The 19,362-nt window shown below is 39.0% G+C and overlaps 1 protein-coding gene across 2 annotated transcripts in view; it reads left to right on the top strand.

Moving 5' to 3' along the window:
* The window catches only part of GSK3B (glycogen synthase kinase 3 beta), a 153,040-nt gene that overhangs the window by 58,022 nt on the left and 75,656 nt on the right, over positions 1-19,362 (top strand). For both annotated transcript variants that reach the window (XM_074897172.1, XM_074897181.1), the window contains exon 2: positions 627-820. In XM_074897172.1, the coding sequence (XP_074753273.1) occupies positions 627-820 (194 nt within the window). The remainder of the gene's footprint in view (positions 1-626; positions 821-19,362) is intronic.

The following is a 19,362-nucleotide window of genomic DNA, read 5'->3' on the forward strand; positions in this document are numbered from 1 at the left end:
TAAGAATAGGTAATAGCAGCTCTGTCTTTTGGTGGTAATATGGCTGGAAAAGGTTTCCTAGGTTTTGCTTCAGGTGCACACAGTCAGCTTTGACAGAGGTTTTGCTTCCTAGTGTGTGCAAGTTTCACATGTAGGTGGGTTTATAACAAACTTTGTCAGTGCTTCTGTTTTTTTATTGCTGGATACATGCCTATAAAGGACAGAGTGCTGCTCTGCAGGCTATACTGATAGCTTGGTTTCTTCAGCTACAGGAAAATATGGGGAAATGCTTCATTTTGGTAATATAAACAACACTGTTTAATACCATTTATGTTAATCAGGTGTAGAAATAAGTACTTGCCTTCATCATGCATCACATTTTGTAGCTGAGCTATCTGCTTCTGGAAAGGAAATATTTTTGTTAGCAATAATTTAGATGAAAATTTATAACCACTTCAGTCAAAAAATGTCGGTAAAAAATATGCTTGGTGTTTTCTTTGTATTTTGGCAGGGTTTTTTAATTTGCTCTATAATACTGAAATACACATGCTGATTTAAATCTTTGCCTTATCCTCTTCTGTTTTGGTCTTGTTGGTCATCTTGTTTACGCATGTATTTTGATTATTTATGTATCTCTTGCTTCCCAGGAGACAAAGATGGCAGCAAAGTGACTACAGTAGTGGCAACTCCTGGACAAGGTCCGGACCGACCACAAGAAGTTAGCTACACAGACACCAAGGTGATTGGAAATGGATCTTTTGGTGTTGTGTATCAAGCCAAACTCTGTGATTCAGGAGAGCTTGTGGCCATTAAGAAAGTCCTGCAGGATAAAAGATTTAAGGTGAGCCTATGCCTATATATTTTCATGAATGTTATCTCATTTTCCATGTCTTTGATGGAAATGCTTTTGATTTATTTTTTTTAAATTTATTTTCATTGGAGCACAGAAATGCACGTAAAAATTTCCAGGACTAAAGATTAAACAGATGGTTAATGATAAAGGGATGTAGTTTAACTTGAAAATCAGTGAGTCACTGTTGTTACAAATATTTGGATTAGTGCAAAACAGGAAGCTAAAAATGCCGATTTGATATTGTGGTGGTGTTTCCAGGTTGCAGGCTAGATTTTTCATACAATGAGCTGTGAAAACAAGGGAAAGCTTCTTATGCTTACTTTTTTCTAGCATAGACTCTTCTCCAGTCATTAGTAATTAATCTGCCAGAAGGAATAGAAGCCTTTGGGCTTTGTTCTTGGTTGTTGCGCCGACAAAATGGAAGGCTGTATTTGAGTAAATTGGAAAGTCCCCATGTCGAGCAAAAAGATAAATACTGAGCCCAGGGCAGTTTGAACTGAAGGCGAGTTATTTCCCTTCATTATCCAATTTATAAATGTGATCTGTTCTGGTGGTTTTAATAGACCAGTGGTTCTTTATTCTAAACAAGTAGCTTTCCAAAAAGCTGTATTTTTATCTGGTGATATTTAAACCAAATAAAAGTTAAGGACCATCAGCAACTTAATCAGAGCTGTTAGTCCTCTGCTTGGTGCTTGGTGTGCTTGACTGTGACTTTCCTTTACAGCCTGCAGCTAAACTTATGCAAGATGATAGCAAAGGTACTGGTTTTAGCATCTGAAGTCAGTGGTGTGGGTTTTAGCATTTGAAGGCCACAGCTTTCATGACTATAGAAGCATAAGGACAATATATAACATGCCATGGATAATCTTATTACATGGTCTAGATACAAAAACATCTGAGCTTAAAAATAGAAAGTTGAAGCATATATATTTAAGAAAAATCAGCGATCTGAAACTTCATTTTTACAACTTGATATTTACAGTTGGTTTTAGAAATATTTTAAAGGCTATTGGATGATGTTTTTATCTCAGTTTTCTCATTTTTTTTCAGTAAAACTTCATGCACAGCTAGCTTCACTGGTAATGTTTGTAATTTGCGTCCTGTTTTGGTAGCAAAATCATTCTTCTGAAGTGTTTTGAAGGAACTGGTGTGTGCCTCTTCCTTGAGTCTTGAAATTGATGCTGTCATCACCGCAGGCATCGGGATATCACAGATGCATTAGCTGAAGAGTGGAAAAGGAAAGATATGTTTAAATTAATGTAATCATGCAGCATTGTTTAACTTCTAATTGAGAAAGGAGTGTAAATTTCCTACATTATTCTTACATCTGAGTTATTTCTGGACTGTATTATGTGTTGAAGTCAGCTAGCACTGGGGAAACATGCAATAGGATGTAAGAGTGGATTATTTTAGAAGAATGGAAGAGGTAGAATAACAGAAACTCTAAACCTAGTCATGCTTAGAAGAGCTTTTTGATCTCTTCCTATTGCCAGTTTTAGGTGGAAGGCTGAGATGTTCCCCTTACCATGTCATGCTTGGTGGATATCAGCTAGTGCTTTGGACCAAAACCTTTGATTTCTTTAGTCTTATGACTTTGAGGTTGTGTAGAGTGTCAAAAACTTGGCTGAGCATTTTATTTCCTGCCCATCAAATACTAATAGCTTAAGTGATGTCTTTATTTTTTTCTAATAAATCTGTATAGGGCATCTAGAATAAAATGTAGTTCTTTGATTGTTTTTGTTTCAGGAGTTGAATCAGTGGAATTTTTTTATCTGACTATATATTTATTTGGAGTGACATCATTTGAATATTAGCCCTCTTGTTTAACAAAAAAAGCTAAACTAAAAGGCTTAGTAGGGTGTTTTCAGTTTGGACTCTGAACTAATTGCCTATCTATGATGACATAAGCTGAGAACATCCAGTACCTGGAGGCTTTAATACCCCTAAACTAGGTGGAATTAATGTTAAGTGCATGTGTAGATTTACAGATAGATATCATTAATTTAAAAATACTTTTTTAAACTTCATAATCTGCATCTGCAGTAGTACCCAAGTTATGCATTTTTTCATGTTCTTATCCCAAACTTGTATCCCAGTTGCACAGCATCATCTACCTTTGCTCTCAGCTCCCTAGTTTTTACTGTCATTCCTCAGTTTATTCCTCACTTTCTTTTCACATTCTGATCTGGAAGTGTATGTTCTGTTGGCAGGAGGTGTAAATTCCTCCAGGCTGGATGAAAGCCTCTGCCTGGACAGATTTGGAAGCTAGAGACTTGTATCTTATATCAAGAATAGCACACAATTACTTCAGGGTATGCTACTCTTTGGGAATATCTAATGTAGGTTGTAAATGCTGGATCAGATACTTTACCAGTTAAACAGGGAACTTTGAATGTCTGTTGGCTGTACAGTTTGATAGCAGCGTAGGAGAGGACCAGCTCTTCTGTTGAGAGTGCTGAGCTGTGGTGTGCAGCTCAGCTGGGCTGCTGCCACCCTCACACTGCTGCCCAAGTCCAGATCCAAGCCCTGGTGAATGGAGTGCCTTAAGAAATCTGCCACTTCTTCCCTCTCATTAAAGTACACCCCTGCTTTGGCAACAATGAGGAAAACCCTATTGTAGGTAGCCAAAGGTGGCAGTAGCTTGTTTGATTTAAATCAACTTTATCAACTGCTAAGGGAAGAGAGGGAGCACTTAAGACATACCTGTCTGCACTGATCCCAGGAGTGCTGAAGGAACAAGAGGAGAGTAATACATGAAAGATGCTTCCTGAAGTCTAGATCATCAATGAAATTTTAAGTTGTGCGCTTCAAGCTGGTGCCTGCTTATCTCTGTATCCTGACAGATTTATCTCAGTACATGCAGTATAATTTCTTATGCTGTGATTTAGCTCTTCTAAAAAAAACGCTTTTAGAAAAAACAGCAGGAAGTCTTGAAACTTAAAGGGCATGATTCAGAAACTTCAGGAAGTCCCGAGAGAGTGTAACTTCTAGCCTCCTTCTGCATTTTGTGAATGTGGAGAGGGTTTATTGTGAAGATCTGGAAAATGCACCACAGTTGCCAATTTTTAGATGTCTGTTAGGAAGTTGAGATACTTTTATCCAGGTTTAAAGCTATCTTGAAAGCTGGAATTACCAGAGGGGGGTTGTCTTTTTTCTTTTTTCCTTTTCCATTGCTATGACAAGTTCCTCGTCAGCCACCACTGAAGTGGAAGCCGCATTGGTCTATGCCAGAACTAAGCGAGTATAAAATCTTTGCTAAAGAGTTGAATATTACAGTTTCTGTGATGGTAAAGATAGTTTGCAATTCTCCTACTTCTTTTTATTCCCTTGTCGCAGTTTCTTCAGCTTGGCAGTGCAGTTCCTGAAGTGCTGTGGGTTTTAAAATGAGTTACTCTAGAGTTCAGCATAACCTAGAGCAATAGCATTGGTACGCTAGGGATAGAGACAAATGGCTGAGGGGAATAAATAAAAAATACAGAGATTTATGCTTAATTTTGGTTTGCAGTTCTTCTGCCTTCATTAAGCTAGATGTCCGTATAAAGTAAGGAATTTAAGTAATGTAGTTTTGGACAATTACATGAGACTTAGGTAAGTAGTTCACAAACTACATATTGTTCATCGATGGGAGCACTGAATTTGTCTCTAGTCAGTATGGAGGGTGATATTTTCTTTGGGGTTTTTTCAGTTAAAAGTTTAACAAGGGTAGGAGAGACGTTTCTCTTCAAAAAACGGTGTAAGACAGCTAGTCACAAGTTTTTTGGGGCCAAAATCCATTTCAATGGCAGAATTTTCTAAAGGCTATGCCTCAGCTTTCACAGATCTGTACTGTGTTGCTGCTTCTATCCCACAGATGCATAAGAGTAGATCCTCATCCAAAGCACTGATAAAAATAGGTGCAGTTAAATTATTTAATAAAATTTTCAATTATTTTCATCCATGTGTCAGTGCAGGCCCTTAACTGACACAGCCTAATTGTGATGCTTGAAAAGAAAATACTGGTAGTATCCATTTTCTTGCACTGCTTTTGTTGGCATGTTCATTGGAATATTTTTCAGATGAAGAGGCAGTCACGTTGCTGTCTGATTCTGAGAAAAAAACAATAACATAAGCAAGCAGGTACATTAGCACAAATAGGAAATTCTTAGTCTAGTTTTTGTTATTTCTGTCATTCCATGCCCATTCTTAAGAAATCCTGTTGGAATGAATGCATGGATTGCTAGAAATATTTCTCAACTGACTGAGAATACTTAAATGCTTCATATCTGAATTGCAGTACTTAATGTTTCTGCTTTAACGCTAGGCTGTCACCATTTAAATGATGAAGAGAGTTCTTAATAATCCTGCACCTTTTCAGAGAATTTAGACATTTCTTGGTAATGGCCTCACAGAGACCTGAAGTGTGTAGAAGAGAAAGCCAAATTCTGTAACGAGAACCATTCATGCCATCCAGTCTCTCAGATCATTCAGGGACTGGCTAGGCTTAGCAATCCAATTGTGTGTGACCATGGTTTAGTTGCCTGAATTATTTAAATAGGCAGATCTTCTGGAGTGTGAGATGATGTCAGACTAGGGCCCTGACGGTCCATAAATGTGAAGCCCTGCATTGATGAAGCTGAGGCCACTGAATAGTAGGCAGAATTCTTTTCTATTTTTAGCTATGGGAAGAATATATATTGTGACTATTTCTACAATCTTTTTTTTTTTTTTTAATATGTAAAATCTCAGTGTTAATCTGAGCCTTAAAACCCAATAAAGCAGCAGGATGGAAAAATAAGTCTACATTGAGGTTCTGATTTCTCTCTCTCTGTTGGGTATGTGTACTTTTGTGAGCTGTTTGAAATGCTTCTGAAAGAGCAGCCTTAATGCCTTAAATACGTCAAGCTGCTAAGTATAAAAAGATCCTTTTTCAAAGTAGCCCATATCTGCTGTTTGTGTTAACTTAATTACAACAACTTTGATCGTAGCAGTTCACATGAAAAGTGTAAAGCCCCAAGGAAGAATTCCCATTGAAAAATGACTAGGTGTTTAGGTTCTTAAGTTCTGTTAACTTTTCAAGAGAATTTCTCTGTTTAAAGCATTCACAATCTAATTTTGACCCAGTTTTCTTAATAGGTTGTGCATCTCTGCTTGTGGTTGAAGGTGTCATTCTGTAAACACGAATGTAGAAAAAGCGTGATCTGTGACTAATGAGATATATATCTTTTGCTCTCAGAATTTCAGTGGTTAACAGACCACTGTGAGAGTCCAGCTTCAAATCGAGTTTAATTAATTCCACTCTTGGCTGACCCTCCCTGGCTTATTTCTTGGCTCTCTGTTATCCTTGGCCGTTTAAGATACAGCAGATAGTAGCTTTATATTGAAAAAAGGCTGCAGTCTACTAAGGTTACTGTTAGTATAGCTGATCTGTTTTGAAGAGGGATGTACTTAGTAACCTGGTAAAAATAAGAGTTAAAACAAGTCTCTTTTGCAGTCTGTAAGATTGGCCTATAGGTAGTCATGTCTATAGAGTGACAAACAGGAGTTTGATACCCGACCTCTTGATACATGTTGGGGAACCCAGTTTGAAGGCTTTAAGGGATAAGGTATTGCTGTTTTCAGTACAGCTTTCATCTCCCTTAACCAGATTCAGACAGGATGTAAGAAGCATCTTGTCTTTTCATGTTTTCATGTTTTAGCAAATCCATCTTCCAGCCTCCTATTCTTATGTGTTGTAGCTTTGCCATGAGAATGTTAAGTGTATAGTTGAAGAGAAGCCGTCGTTACCACTGCAAATTGAGATACCGCATAGAACTCTGACTTCCTTTATCTGCGTGTGCCTGAGCTGTAGACTGTTTCAAGCACACAGTGTCCAAGTGGGGTACTTTACCCCTTTCTGGAGAAGGACTTGGAAGTTATCACAGAGGTTTAGAATGAACACTGTCTTCATCTTAAGTCAGCTCTAAGACTTGTATACAATGTAGAGGTTTGACCTGCTCTGGTGTATTCATGATCATCTTTCTCTGTGACCTTTTGTCATTGGCACAGGTTTCCACTGCACTAAGCGCTGCACTTTCTTTGTTAATTTAATTTCTGTGTGTGAGCTAGTTGAGCGCTTTCATATCTCCATCTAAGGATTGTTGAATATTCCAACATTAATCTGTAAGGCCTTCTCTCAGAAGAATGTCTTATTTATTTACCCTATCTCAGTTGAGTTGGAAGCACTCATGGGATAAAAAGTCACAAAGGAAAGACATGATGGTGAGAAATAATAACATTTAAGCACCTTTCTTTTAAGTCTTTGAGGACTTGCACATCTTAGATACTTTGAAGATCTGAGGAACAGTGAATCACTGTTCATAAGACCATTATGGAGGTGGCACTCTTAAAAGGATGCCTTAATTTTGTTGTTGAATAGCTAGAAAGAGCACCCAGAACAACAGATTTCTTCTGAGTACTTTAATGTGATGACTTGTGTTCACAAGTGGGGAAGGAACGCTGAAAATATTTTCCAGTGACACTAGAAAATATTATGAACTTTGTAAAACTAGCAGAAGGAAGACAACTGAGCCTAACTCAGAGCCTTTTCAAAACTATTCCTCTAGTCCTACCTATCCTCATCTGAGGAGGTGCAGTCCCTCTTAAGGACTGGGGCTATCAGATACGATTTGCAGAATGGGAAATGCCTGGGCGTGTGTTCAGGGTATTTTTCCATCTTCTAAAGAGCTGGAGGGCTGTGTTCGGTTCCAGAGAGTTTCTTTAACTCTTGTACGGAGGCCACGTTTGTAACTCTGGTCCAGCTTAATTTAGCCAGGTTGTCAGAGATGTTTACAAAGATAATAGCATTCCTTACAGCAGTACTTGATCTGTCTGTCTCCTGACAGGTAGCTTATCAGAGCCAGTTCTGTTATTTGACTGTAACTGAAGTTGCAGTGCCTGTCTGTTCACCGCACACTGAAGAGGCTGGCTACAGATACCTGAACTCTCACTCACAACTTTGTATTTCATTCCATTTTCCAATTTTCACAAACACTGCGTTTTGCTAGCAAACCAAAAATCTGTTTGTACCTTTGCTTTTGGCAGTCTGAAGTAAGCAGAGTACAGTTCATTGTATCAGCTGAAACCTCCCTGGACATACTTCTGTGGCCTAGAAGAGCTCTAAAAGGGCTAAGAAGCATCTTCTTCACTTTGTATTATGTTAAAGTCTATATGATAAAATTATTTGTAGTTGTGTTGACTGTTTCTACAGATATTTTCTAATCTAACAAATGAATTGGATGCATAGTAGGTGTTAATGCAAAATAGGTCTTCAATTTGGCATATGGAGATGAATTGGAGTTTGTATTAAGGGTATTGATTTTCATTTTCTTTTTTTCTGGGGAGTTGGACTGAAAATTGCTGCCTAGGGAATGCAGCAGCATCCAGCTACAGTTGGCCTAGGGAAGAGGAAGAAGTGCTCTTCATCTGCAGATGTGACTCTGTGTGCGTGTAGAAATGCATTTCCACGTGTTGTCATGTGGAAACCTACATGTTAGTAGGGAAATACCTGCCATAAGAATGTGTTCTTTGAAAAGGGAGGAATCATAAGAGCCCGAGAGGGCTTTTTTGTCCCCTACCTGGTGGATGAGGCATTTGTGTAGGTACGTGCTGCAGTTGAAGTGGTGAATGTACTTTGGATTTTGAGTTTTTCCATTTCCACAAGTTTTTCTGTGGTACTCCCTCAACTAGGACCAAGGAATTTTAAACAAGGTAGCTCCTTGTAGTCAATTTTCTCTCATCTTGTCCACTTCTGGTGCATAACTTGAGACTAAAATGAAACCTTTCTGTCCTATGTGAATCTACTGAACGACAAAAAGAACCTTAAGATATATTTAGAATTTGATAAAAAGTGCCCCACTGGTCCAGATAATTAATATAGCTGCTGTAATAATGCTTTGGTTTATTTCCTGTTGTGTCTCACATCTACTAAAGGAAGTCAGTTCATATGTCTGATGTTCATGAAATACGTATATATGTTCCATAAAATATATATCTTTTTCATATATATTCCTAAATTAAACTGGAGACTGCTTTGAGACACAGAGGTTAAAAAAGAATAACATCGTAGGGATGCTGTTCTAAAATGTTGACAACCAAAGTGAAGATTACAGTTTAAAAGAATTCCAAACCCATTAAGGTATGGAAATGTGTAGTTTAAAGCACATAAATAGCTGTAGCTCTGCCACATACCGACAGCATAATGGAGCTGTGTGAGTATAGTTGAATATAGTTGAAGAATTCCTGATCCTGGTCAAATTAAGTTCTACTTTAAAAGGACACTTTCCTTTGACTTCCCAGGCACTTAGCAAAGTTGAAAAGGACTGGCACAGAGAAGCAGTAATTCTGTATGCAATAGGGATAACATCTTTACTGTTCACATTTATAAATCAAAGTTTTACTTTTTGGTCACACCTTCTGCTTAGAGGGAGTCTTTGCATGACTTCATATGGCACATATTTATAGGTCTGTGTAACTGAGGTGAAAGCTGACTTGAACATTCTTCATTTTTGGGGTGCCATGCTGGTGTTTGAAAGCAGCTGTGAAAAGTGTGGACATGGTGTTTTATGGAAAGATCTGTGGCAGCCTTTCAGTAGCATTGCCAAGGAGACTGTATGTCTTTGCTTGCCTGAGAATATGTCCTCACATTGGTTATGCATCTCTGTGGATTACAAGCTGATGGAGCAGATTTTGCTTTTCTCATTCTCATTTACAAATAAAGTGGCAATGGAGTAGCCTTTCTAAGTGTGCAACCAGTTGGAAGTGGAGGGCTGCTTTTTGTTTTGTGAAGGCAGAAGAAAGTCACAGTATAATTCCTTAAGTCTTTCTGAAGCTCAAGGATTTAGTGATACACTGCTGCGTGAGGTTGTACACAAATTCTAAGCTAGATTTAGTTCTTTTCATCTTGCAGTTCTAGCTAAGATGAACAGGCGGAGATTAGGCATGTCTAATGCTCCTGAGAGCTAGGTAAGGCTGCTGCTGTATAGAGCTTGGGTATTAAAGCGGATGTTGGGTGGAAATGATGTCCTAGTGGGAACCTTCTACACCTGTCTCCCAGTTAGGGAGAGAGAAGAGTATTGTGTAGAGTATAAATAGAAGATTAGCTGATGCTTGTTGAGATAAAAATGATGCTTTTGAGACTACTAGAATGTTTGGTGCGTGCAGTTGCTTTAAGGCTTTTTGTTGTACCATTGTGTATTCTCTCTTAGAACTCCCACAGCATGAGATTGCCTGACTATGGAAGATTTAGCATAAACACTTTCTACATCTAGCAATACTACATACCTGTGGATCTCACTTGCTTACTTTATTATTACTTAGTTACATTATCTTTCGTGCAACGCATCCTTCTTAGAGCATGACTGGAATATATTGTGAAATAATTTGGCTTCAGTTTTTGCCCGTGAACACAGATTTTTCTTTAACATACTTGGCTGCTAAATCAGACGGTGGCAAACTGTAACCTTTTTGAACTCATTATTTGTTATTTATTTAAATATTCTGCTGTGGTAACTATACACTTGAGGGGAAAGAAGCCATAACTGATGAAACCTGAGACATAGGGAGGACAGAAAGGATCCACCTGCTGCTCAGTAGAGGCTTCGTGAAGCAAAGAGGAGGCAGATCTTTTCGTTCATGTGTCACCCAGACAGCTGTGCTGTGCCCTCTGGCACTGTCTTGTAGTTCAGCCCTTTCAGCTTTGTTTAAAACTTTGTAAATGAGCTGCTTTCTGTATTCCTCCCTGAAGAGGTGTACCTCCAAATTGAGCAAACAAAATGCAGAAGGTTTAAGGAAATGTGGGAACGGGAGTAATTTTTGATTGCCACTTTTTGTTTTCTTGAGTAGACATGACATTTTAGAACAAACTGGCATGTTCCTTCTGGGAAGTTTTCAAAGTTTTGAGAACCATAAAATTGATGATTGTTTTCTTTGCTGCTAAAGGCAATATGCATTGCCCATTGCTGCTTTGAAAAGTAGTATGAAGACATGGAAAAATAATAAAAGGAAGCTATTTAAAATGTTTTGTCAAGCATCTACAGTGCAGAGGCACTTCAGACAGGCAGGCTTATGCTAGAAATAGCAACACTGCCGTTTTTTCCTGTGGCTTGGGTACTTCCTGGTCCCTGGGACAACTAGCAAGGTGAGATGTGAGTGACCAATGCAATTATTTTTAGCCTACACAATACAAGGAATTACTTTTCTGCTATTTTACGGTGCACTTTTTGGAGAAAAGCTTATTTTGGCTTTATGTCCCACTTTGGGGGTTTTTTCCTCACATTTCTGTCTGTGTTCTGCAGTGAAATTTGGCATATGGTGCCCAAGATTAAATGTAAAGGATGATGGAGACAGTGTGGTTTTGTTGGGTGACCTAGACTCCTGTATAATCTACTGCAAGAATTAAAACTGCATCTGGTTTTTTTTTGAGTGGCTTTGTAAGAGTTGCATCGTGTAATAACCCAAAATAAGAAATATTTGTGGAAAAGCAATGAGAAACTTATTCCATTAAGGAAAATTCTAATTACGGTGCTTGATGCTTTGGTACTGTGTTGATACTTGCTTTAAAATATAAGGAGTAATGTCAATAAAGAGGTCATTGAGTATTTTTTGGATGGGAGCAAGGAAGGGACCCACTCTTCTTTAGGGTGAAATGTGAGGTGTGGTGTTTATAGTATTTTTAAATATATGTTGCAGACGTTTACCCAAGTAGAATGGAGTCTGCTTTCTTCAGGGTGGGTTTTTTTTATGTAGTGCCTGTTACTGTGAACTGGGATGAGTAATTGAGGCTCCTGTATGTGTCATGATGCAAATACCCAGACTATATATTCTGTAGTTCTTCTAAAATTTGATGCCAGGTCTAATTGTTGCAGGCTCAACAAAGGTGCTTATTTCACCTCTTCATCTGTAATGTTCCTTTGAAAGCCCAGCCATGATGATTAGACTGCTTAGTCCTGAACTAACTAGTCAAAATACAAACATCCAGTCTGAATCACTGAAGCATAACAATGCATATGTAAAAGAACAGCTGGATCTAATTTTGGTTCATTTTTTTAAATTCAAAAGTCACTCTGTCAAGGAGAGCTCAGAGTTTATTTCCCTCCTTGTTTTCCCCCCTAAATCTTACCAAATGAGGATGAAGGCAAAATATCTGACTTAATGTCTTTTAAAGATTCATCTGCTTCTGTTTCTTCATTTGAAGATTTGCCCAAGGATCAGCTTATCAGACTGAGTTTGCAGGCCCTTGTCCATTTTGGTTTAATGTCAACTGACACATGAGTCATAAAGGTTGTACCAAGTTTTGGGGGCTTGAAACCAGGCATGTCATTTATACCAGATGAGTGTAACAGTGCAAGCATGTTGATTGATTATAGATGAAATAATTTGTTGCAGGCTACTTAGTACCTGAAATGGGACAGCATAACTTATTTGGGTGTTGTGGTGGGACACACGTACTTCTGCCTAAGCTCCCAGCAGTGATATCCACCCATAGCACTGCTCTTGCTGCAAGTGTATACAAGATGGGTTTTTTCTTTCCTTTTTTTTTTTTTTTTTTTAAAGCGAAAGTTCATAGTGGATGTTCACGTTGCCTGTGTGAACCTAATAAGGGACCTTAGTGGAAAAGTTAGAGTTTATTTGTAAATAGTGGAGGAAACTTTAAAAAGATGTGTTGCTGATGAACGTGGGAATTAGTAGTAAGTGTGGAAGTGAGCATATTGGAATTGACTGCTCCAAAATGTAGTGCATGAACTGGGGAACATGAGGAAGATTCAGTTCAGTGTCTTACACGGATGCACTTGCTTTGCTTTCTGATGTTGAGCAACTGTGTGAGCACATTTCAGATGAAGTCTGACAGGGAGTAACAGGATGTAGAGCAGGAGATCTGAGGTGAGAACAGATTTCTGAAGAATTCCTAAAAATAAGGATAAATACTTTTTTTTCTTTGTGGTGCTCTGCTGAACACCACTTTATAAATAGTGAGCAATTCTGAGTTATAAAATTAGAAGATGGTAAGAGCTGATAATTTTTAGTTGAGGCAATGATATTGGAAGCTCTGTAGTTTTCAAAAAAGTAGTGATATATTCCTTCTAGGTTAGATTCTTCTGTTAGTGCAGCATCACAGTAACCTGTACTAGAATTGTCTGTGAGACCTGGGACTTCCTTTATTACACTGGGGTTATTAACACTATTCACTTGTCATTTAGATATGTGCAAAAGCAGCAGCATGAGAGCACATGAAATAAAAATGCTCTTTCCCCAGTGTGCTGCAAACCACAGTAGGTGATTGAAGTCAGCATTTGAAGAGCCAGAGCAAATAGTCAAGAACTTGGTACAATGCGTACTTTTTTTTTTCCTTCCCTGAAAAGTCAACATAACTGGGGAAAGGGCAAAAAAGAACATGGTTTGCAAATAACCTTTATGCCTGAAATCTATTATATTATCTACTTTCACATAGGGCTAACAGATCTAGTAGGACAAGAAAGTAGTATAAGACGTAGGAAAACTAGAGCATGTTGCGGGTTGCCTGGAGTGTTGGAGACATAAGAGAGGCGGTGTACTCATTGAGCAATTCTTGTGGCAGCACGAAGGCCATCAATTAGCGGGATGGATAAACAGCACGAGGACTCTTGTTTGGAGCTAACCTGATGAGTATCTCTTGGAAAGAGTCCGCCTTGCTAGTGGGAACAGGCTGTACCCAGCGCAAATGTGCAGGTGGTAGTAGAAAGTCCCTTCCTGGTGGAGCACTGAGCTTGTGGCATCCTGTCCTACTGGCTTGTCTGCATTGATCTACTTGTGGTTAACGAGTCTGTAGGTAACTTCTGGAGTAGATAATGGGTTTTCAAAGGGAGTTGAATTTGGCTGAGACCCTTCTGAATTCAGCCATCCAGCTAAACACTGCTGGAAGTTCCTTTAAAATTTATTTGAATTATTTTTTCCTGAATGTAAATATAACTGAAGATACAGTGGCTCTGTCTTAACCTAAGCTTGTGTGCAGTAAACGCTAGAATGTGTAGGGAGGTATATGGGAAGTAAGTCTTCATTATTTCATGCTGTTGGGATTTTGAATGCAAAAGGGTCTCAGCACCCTTTGCGTTAAATTTGATTTCAACAAAATGTGGAAAAGCATTGTTCACTGGTCAGGGGCGGGGCAAGGAGATTAATTTAACTCAGAAGTCACAATCCTGTGGAAATATTAGGCAGCTGATAGTATTTATTTGTATTTTCAGTAAGTATGTTGCTGCTTAGTGCTCCTGTCAGTAGGGGCTATCTTGAGAACTTTCCTGCTAAAAACTACGTCCTCTTCGACTACAAAGAGCAATGTTGCAAACCTTGCTCCTTTGACTGTTGATCTTGATCTGCAGAGACTAACTGGGTAGTTGGAGTGATGAAGCTGCTGGCATTCGATCCTTGATCACTTCACTTTTTATACCAGAGACATTTTTAGCCTGTTCTCTCCTGAGCACCAACTTTAAAGAGAAACTGCAGTTCCTATGACATAAGGTACTGTGAAGTACGAGATACCTTCAGTTGCTTAAAACTGGATTAAATTATTGCTTATTGGGATAACAGATTTTATATCTTGCTTCCCCACTTCTAAAATACACAATTATAAATAGTCCATGAAATATAATAAAACAAAACCTTGAAGGGATATTGAAGCCAGTTATATTTCCATTGGCTTGTAGCCATTTTTGAGGGAGTCAAAGTGTAATTTTTTTCAATGCAAAGAGAAAAAGTTCAGAATTGTGTTTTAAAATGTTTGGGAGGAATACACATAAACCATTATGGAGAAAGTTGAGTTTTTCAAGCTCCCAAAAACTGGCAATAGCAAGCATTCTGTACAGATATGGGTCGAATATTTCATTGTCTTTAAACCTTTTCTTTTTTTTTTTTTTTTTTAGCACAGGAGAAGTTTCAGCTTCTCAGAAACAGCCTAGAACCCATCTTGATTCACATGTACTTTGACCCTCTGGGTTTGTTTTCCTGTGCAGCAGCCCTACTCGGTTATCTTTGGCTGTGGAATAAAGCTGTAATATTCCTGACCTGAGGAAGAGGAGGATATAATGAGAGATGGTCTTGTACAGGTTCCATCACTTCACCTGGATAGGTGTTTTAGGCTGCTTTTAAAGGCAGAGTTTTTTTAGGAAAACGTTGAAGCTTGGAAGCATTCTCTTTGGTGCTGTACTGCTTAGGAAAGCTGCACAGTGTTTTCTATATCCAGCAAAGACTTGCCATAGATGGATAACTCATGGAAGGTGCTGGTTCAAATAGAATTCAGTGCCTTTGCTGTGATTTCTCATGAAAGTATTAAATAACACTCAATCCCTAGTTTTAAGAGGTGCTGCAGAACAAGGTACGCCCTAACTTCCAATCCAGTGAAGGGTGCTATGTTTGATAAAAGTGAGAGTTAGGTCTTGTTTGATACAAGAGGTCATAAACTAAACTTTACTGTTACTGTCCTAAATGTTAATGCCTTGGTTGTTCTGATGTATGTTTCTCAAAAACCAAGCAAATGGTGGGAAGAGATAGGATTTGCTGGTTTTCATACTCTTCAGGAGTAACTCTTCAGGGCAGGAAAGAGAACATATCAAGGAGAGAATTAAAGTCTTGAGGAAAAAAGCTTTAGCATAGAGATATGCTATTGTATTTGTGTCTGGTAACTGTTATTTGTGATTATCTTGATTGCATTAGGTAGCAGTGGTTTAAAACCTTTGTGTTTAGTCTTTCAAATCCTCCTTTTTGTGAATAAATTTTGTCAAAAGATATACTTGAACATTGCTATGACAGTGAGGGCTTCCCTGTGGAGTGAATCCCTGTTCCTCCCTTGTGATCTTGGAGGTGGTATAATAGACCTTAAATGCTTGTGATTTCACTGGAAGCTACCAAGTGTTCGAGAGACTTGATAATTTTTTCATGGGCTTAGTCAGGGTCCTTCAGAAACTTAATCTGGGGGTAACAATGGGCCTAGCTTGTTTGGCAGCTGGATGTCACCAATTTTCATGTTTCTTGTACCTCTGAATAGATCTAGGTTTTGAACACAGAGTGGAAATACTTCTTCCATCTAGTCAGAACTTCACATTTTCTACCTGATTGTGCATAGTTTGTATTTGGTGCAAATAAAATTTCATCAGAGAGGACAAGCAGGGCAACTGGTGAGAAATAGGCTAGCATGCTGGGGACTCTTGGCTTGCCTGGACAAGCCAGTCTCATCTCGCTGCTGGTGATGTTTGCGAGATACCTTAGGCCAGGCCAGGTGCCCTGTCTGTCTTGGTTATCTCACATTCTGTCTCCTGATGTGACTTTTAAAGTGCAGACATTGGGAATTTGTTCCATTTTTTTATGTAGTGGATATAGGACAGAAGAGGTCAATTTTCCCTTTGACAGGTGTGAACATCAGTGGTTCTTTTGATCTCATGTATATTTGATCACTCAATGTTTCAGAAAACTGAGCTGGGCAGAGTGAAACAGATGTAGCGGCTTCCTGGATAAACCTGTTAATGTGGATTATTCTATGTACTAGTGGTAGATTCAAGTCATGTTTTTCACAGTACAACATTACAAAATGCTATGAGTGAGAGAAGACTGTTCCTGCTGGTTTTGCAGTTCCTCATTTTATCCACTGCAGAGCTTTTCCCTTTTTTAACAAATGAGTCAAGGGTCCCCAAACCAGATCTCTTTTCATTACCCAACTGCAGGTCATCCCCACAGCATGTCTGTTCTGCATGATATATGCAGTGGGAGACCTCCCTAAACTATGGAAAATAAGATCTTGTAGTGGAAAGTATGTGGCAACTTCAGTGAAAGGTTTTGAAACTTGCACTACTAGTAACAGTGGATTTTTTATGAAGTTACCTTATGAGAACCTTCTCTAGTACTGTATGGTAAACACAAAATAATATGTAGTTTATTGAAAAGATGGTAAGTGACGTAGGAAATACTTTTCGATGTAATTTATGTGACTGACTTGCATGCAGTGTCACAAAGTCATTGACTCTCTTACATTTTATAAATGCAATTTTGAAAATTGTTTCCAAGTTCAGTAAGAGAGTTTAAATGCCCATGTCTTTCGGGTTTAGGGTCACAGATGACTAGGAACTAAGCCTTCCTTGGAAGCTGCTGGTGAACTGTTGGGTGATGTAGTGCCAAGATGATTGATCTGACCGGGTTGTCTTTGTTCCCTCGGTCCCTTTGTTTCACCAGTTCTTCTGTTTACTTGCTACAGGGTTATGTGCAAGTTCTCTTTTTATTCTGGAAGCAAAGTAGAAGCCAGATGCTCCCAAAGCTACCCCTCCTTTACACAGTGGCAGTGTCACTACTGCCCAAATTCCCAGCCATAATTCAACTTTTTCTTTCTCCTTTCATGAAAACTTACTTGTCTAGTAGTTGTGCCCAGATATCTGCCAGTGAGGCCAGTGAGTAGATGCTCATAGAGTCAAAGAGAGAGGACTTGCAGGCGGTGGCAGATGGGATGACTATTATACTTGCTGCCCCTGCAGCAAAAACTTCAAAGCAGCTGTGGATCAGCTCTTTAACCAACACAGTTTGCAACTGAAGGTATGTGTTGAACTCAGTTCCTGGTGAGCTCTGTGCTTTGGGTGACAAACTGGTGAATCAGGTGGCATCTGGAGCCACCCAGGTGATGTGTGGAGTCACCTAGGTGTCCTAGCTGTAGGGACAGTAGCACCTGGGAGGAAAAGGTTCGGGTGAGCTGCTGGGCTTGGGGGGCTGCCTCTGTCCTGCAAAGTTAAGCTGCTGTTTATGAATCAAAGCCTGGAGGCTGACTCTCATTGCAACACACTCCTAAGACGTTGGTTGTGACACTTGCCCTGGGGTAGGCTTAAATTCAGAGCTGTCTTATCCCAGTCAGAAAAGGGAGCAACTGCATTGATAATGTTCCTAGATTTTTGCAGATACTGGGGGAAGAAGGATTTGGCTTCATGGGAGTTAGGTCATCCCTGCCCTGTCTTGGTCCAGCTGGACCTGTTCTTGGGGAAATTCTGAGATTGGAAGCCTTTGAGGTGGTAGTGTAGCCTTTTGAAATGTATTTAATGTGTGCCACTTTAAATTCCTGGTGCTCATCTGACACAGGAAATTATTTCTCTCTGCTCCTTTCTTTCTTTTGGAGATCCCTCTTTTGAAGAACCCCTTTTTAGTGTGACTAAGTGGTGAATCTAACCGTAGTGCTATCTCTCTACTTTTATAATTTGTCATAAAAAAACATGCTTTGCTATGCAGATAGTTAATAAAACTTATGCTTTTTCTCGGTACTCTTTCTTTTGGGGTCAAATTAGTCTAGAAGTGAATGTGAAGATTTCCTAATCTTTTCAGTGCTGTGACACCCTTTAGCCTAAGGAAATGATTTCTTGAAAAATGGGACAGTGTTTGAAAAGCGCTAGCACCGAGGAAAAAAAACCTTGAGCAAGAGGTCTGATAACCTGTTTTATCAAACTCAAACACTAACTCTTCTAGTAGCTTATAGTGGATTTGTACTTTGACATAGCTGGCTTTCCCTTTCAAGCGTATGATGGATTTCTTGTATCTAGCAAAGGTCAACTGGGAAACTTATTTTGCAGTTACTGGAAGAATGTGCTGCTGCCTTTTAATATGAAGAAATGTATTTTGGGGAAGCTTAAATTGTTTTTATACCTAAAACTGTGAAGAATGAGTGTTGAAACGTTCTTATACATGTGTAACTCATCTGAAATTTGGTAGGATATTTACTATTTTAGGCTTATCTTAGATCTTATACTTGCATGTGGTGGTTTTAAATTATAGCCATAACTAATAAATGCTGATATTTGCTCAGGACAGACTTACCAAACCAGCAGGTAGGGAACCCTCCAGGAATCAGGGGGGAAGGACTTATTGTGTATGTGCATAAGGTAAGGAGTCTTAAGTGCCTTTTCTACCTTCACTGCTGGAGTTGAGCCAATTTTCTCACCCATTCCGCACCCACCCCCCCCACCCCCCCAAGGTGGAGCTGCCCGGTCTCCCTCTGAATTCAGTGGGGAATGCTTAACCTTTTAAAAACTTGGTCATCTGGGAGCTCATTATTAAGACTCATACTTCTGGAAGATTTCATTCTGCTTGGCAAATAATCATCTGCAGGCTGTTAGTAACACTTGCGAGTTCCACTCCCCCTTTGCTTCCTGTACCATCTTCACCTGGCATTTCCCTTGCTTATGTCCTTCTAATTTGGATGTTCCCTCTAAGGTCTTAGGGAGTCAGGAATTTTTCATTTGGATTGGAATTAAAGCCCCTAATGGCTTCTAGCATTAGACATTTTCGAGTCATGTAGCAATAGTCCTGAGACAAATGAAAAATAAACATTGAAGGCAGAATTTACCAGTTCTATAGATAAATTTTTTGGAGGGTGAGGAGAAATTATTTTTGTTTTGCAAATCCTTTGGAATCTGTCTGCGTGAAACATCTGCTGCATCGTATGTAAGAAGAGAAGGCCAAGAGTAATAAAGCACTTCATTAATGTTTAATAACATAGTGATTAGCAACCCAGCAAATGT

The sequence above is a fragment of the Athene noctua genome, chromosome 1 (genome assembly GCF_965140245.1).
Source record: "Athene noctua chromosome 1, bAthNoc1.hap1.1, whole genome shotgun sequence".
In the NCBI taxonomy this organism is placed as follows: Eukaryota; Metazoa; Chordata; class Aves; order Strigiformes; family Strigidae; genus Athene; species Athene noctua.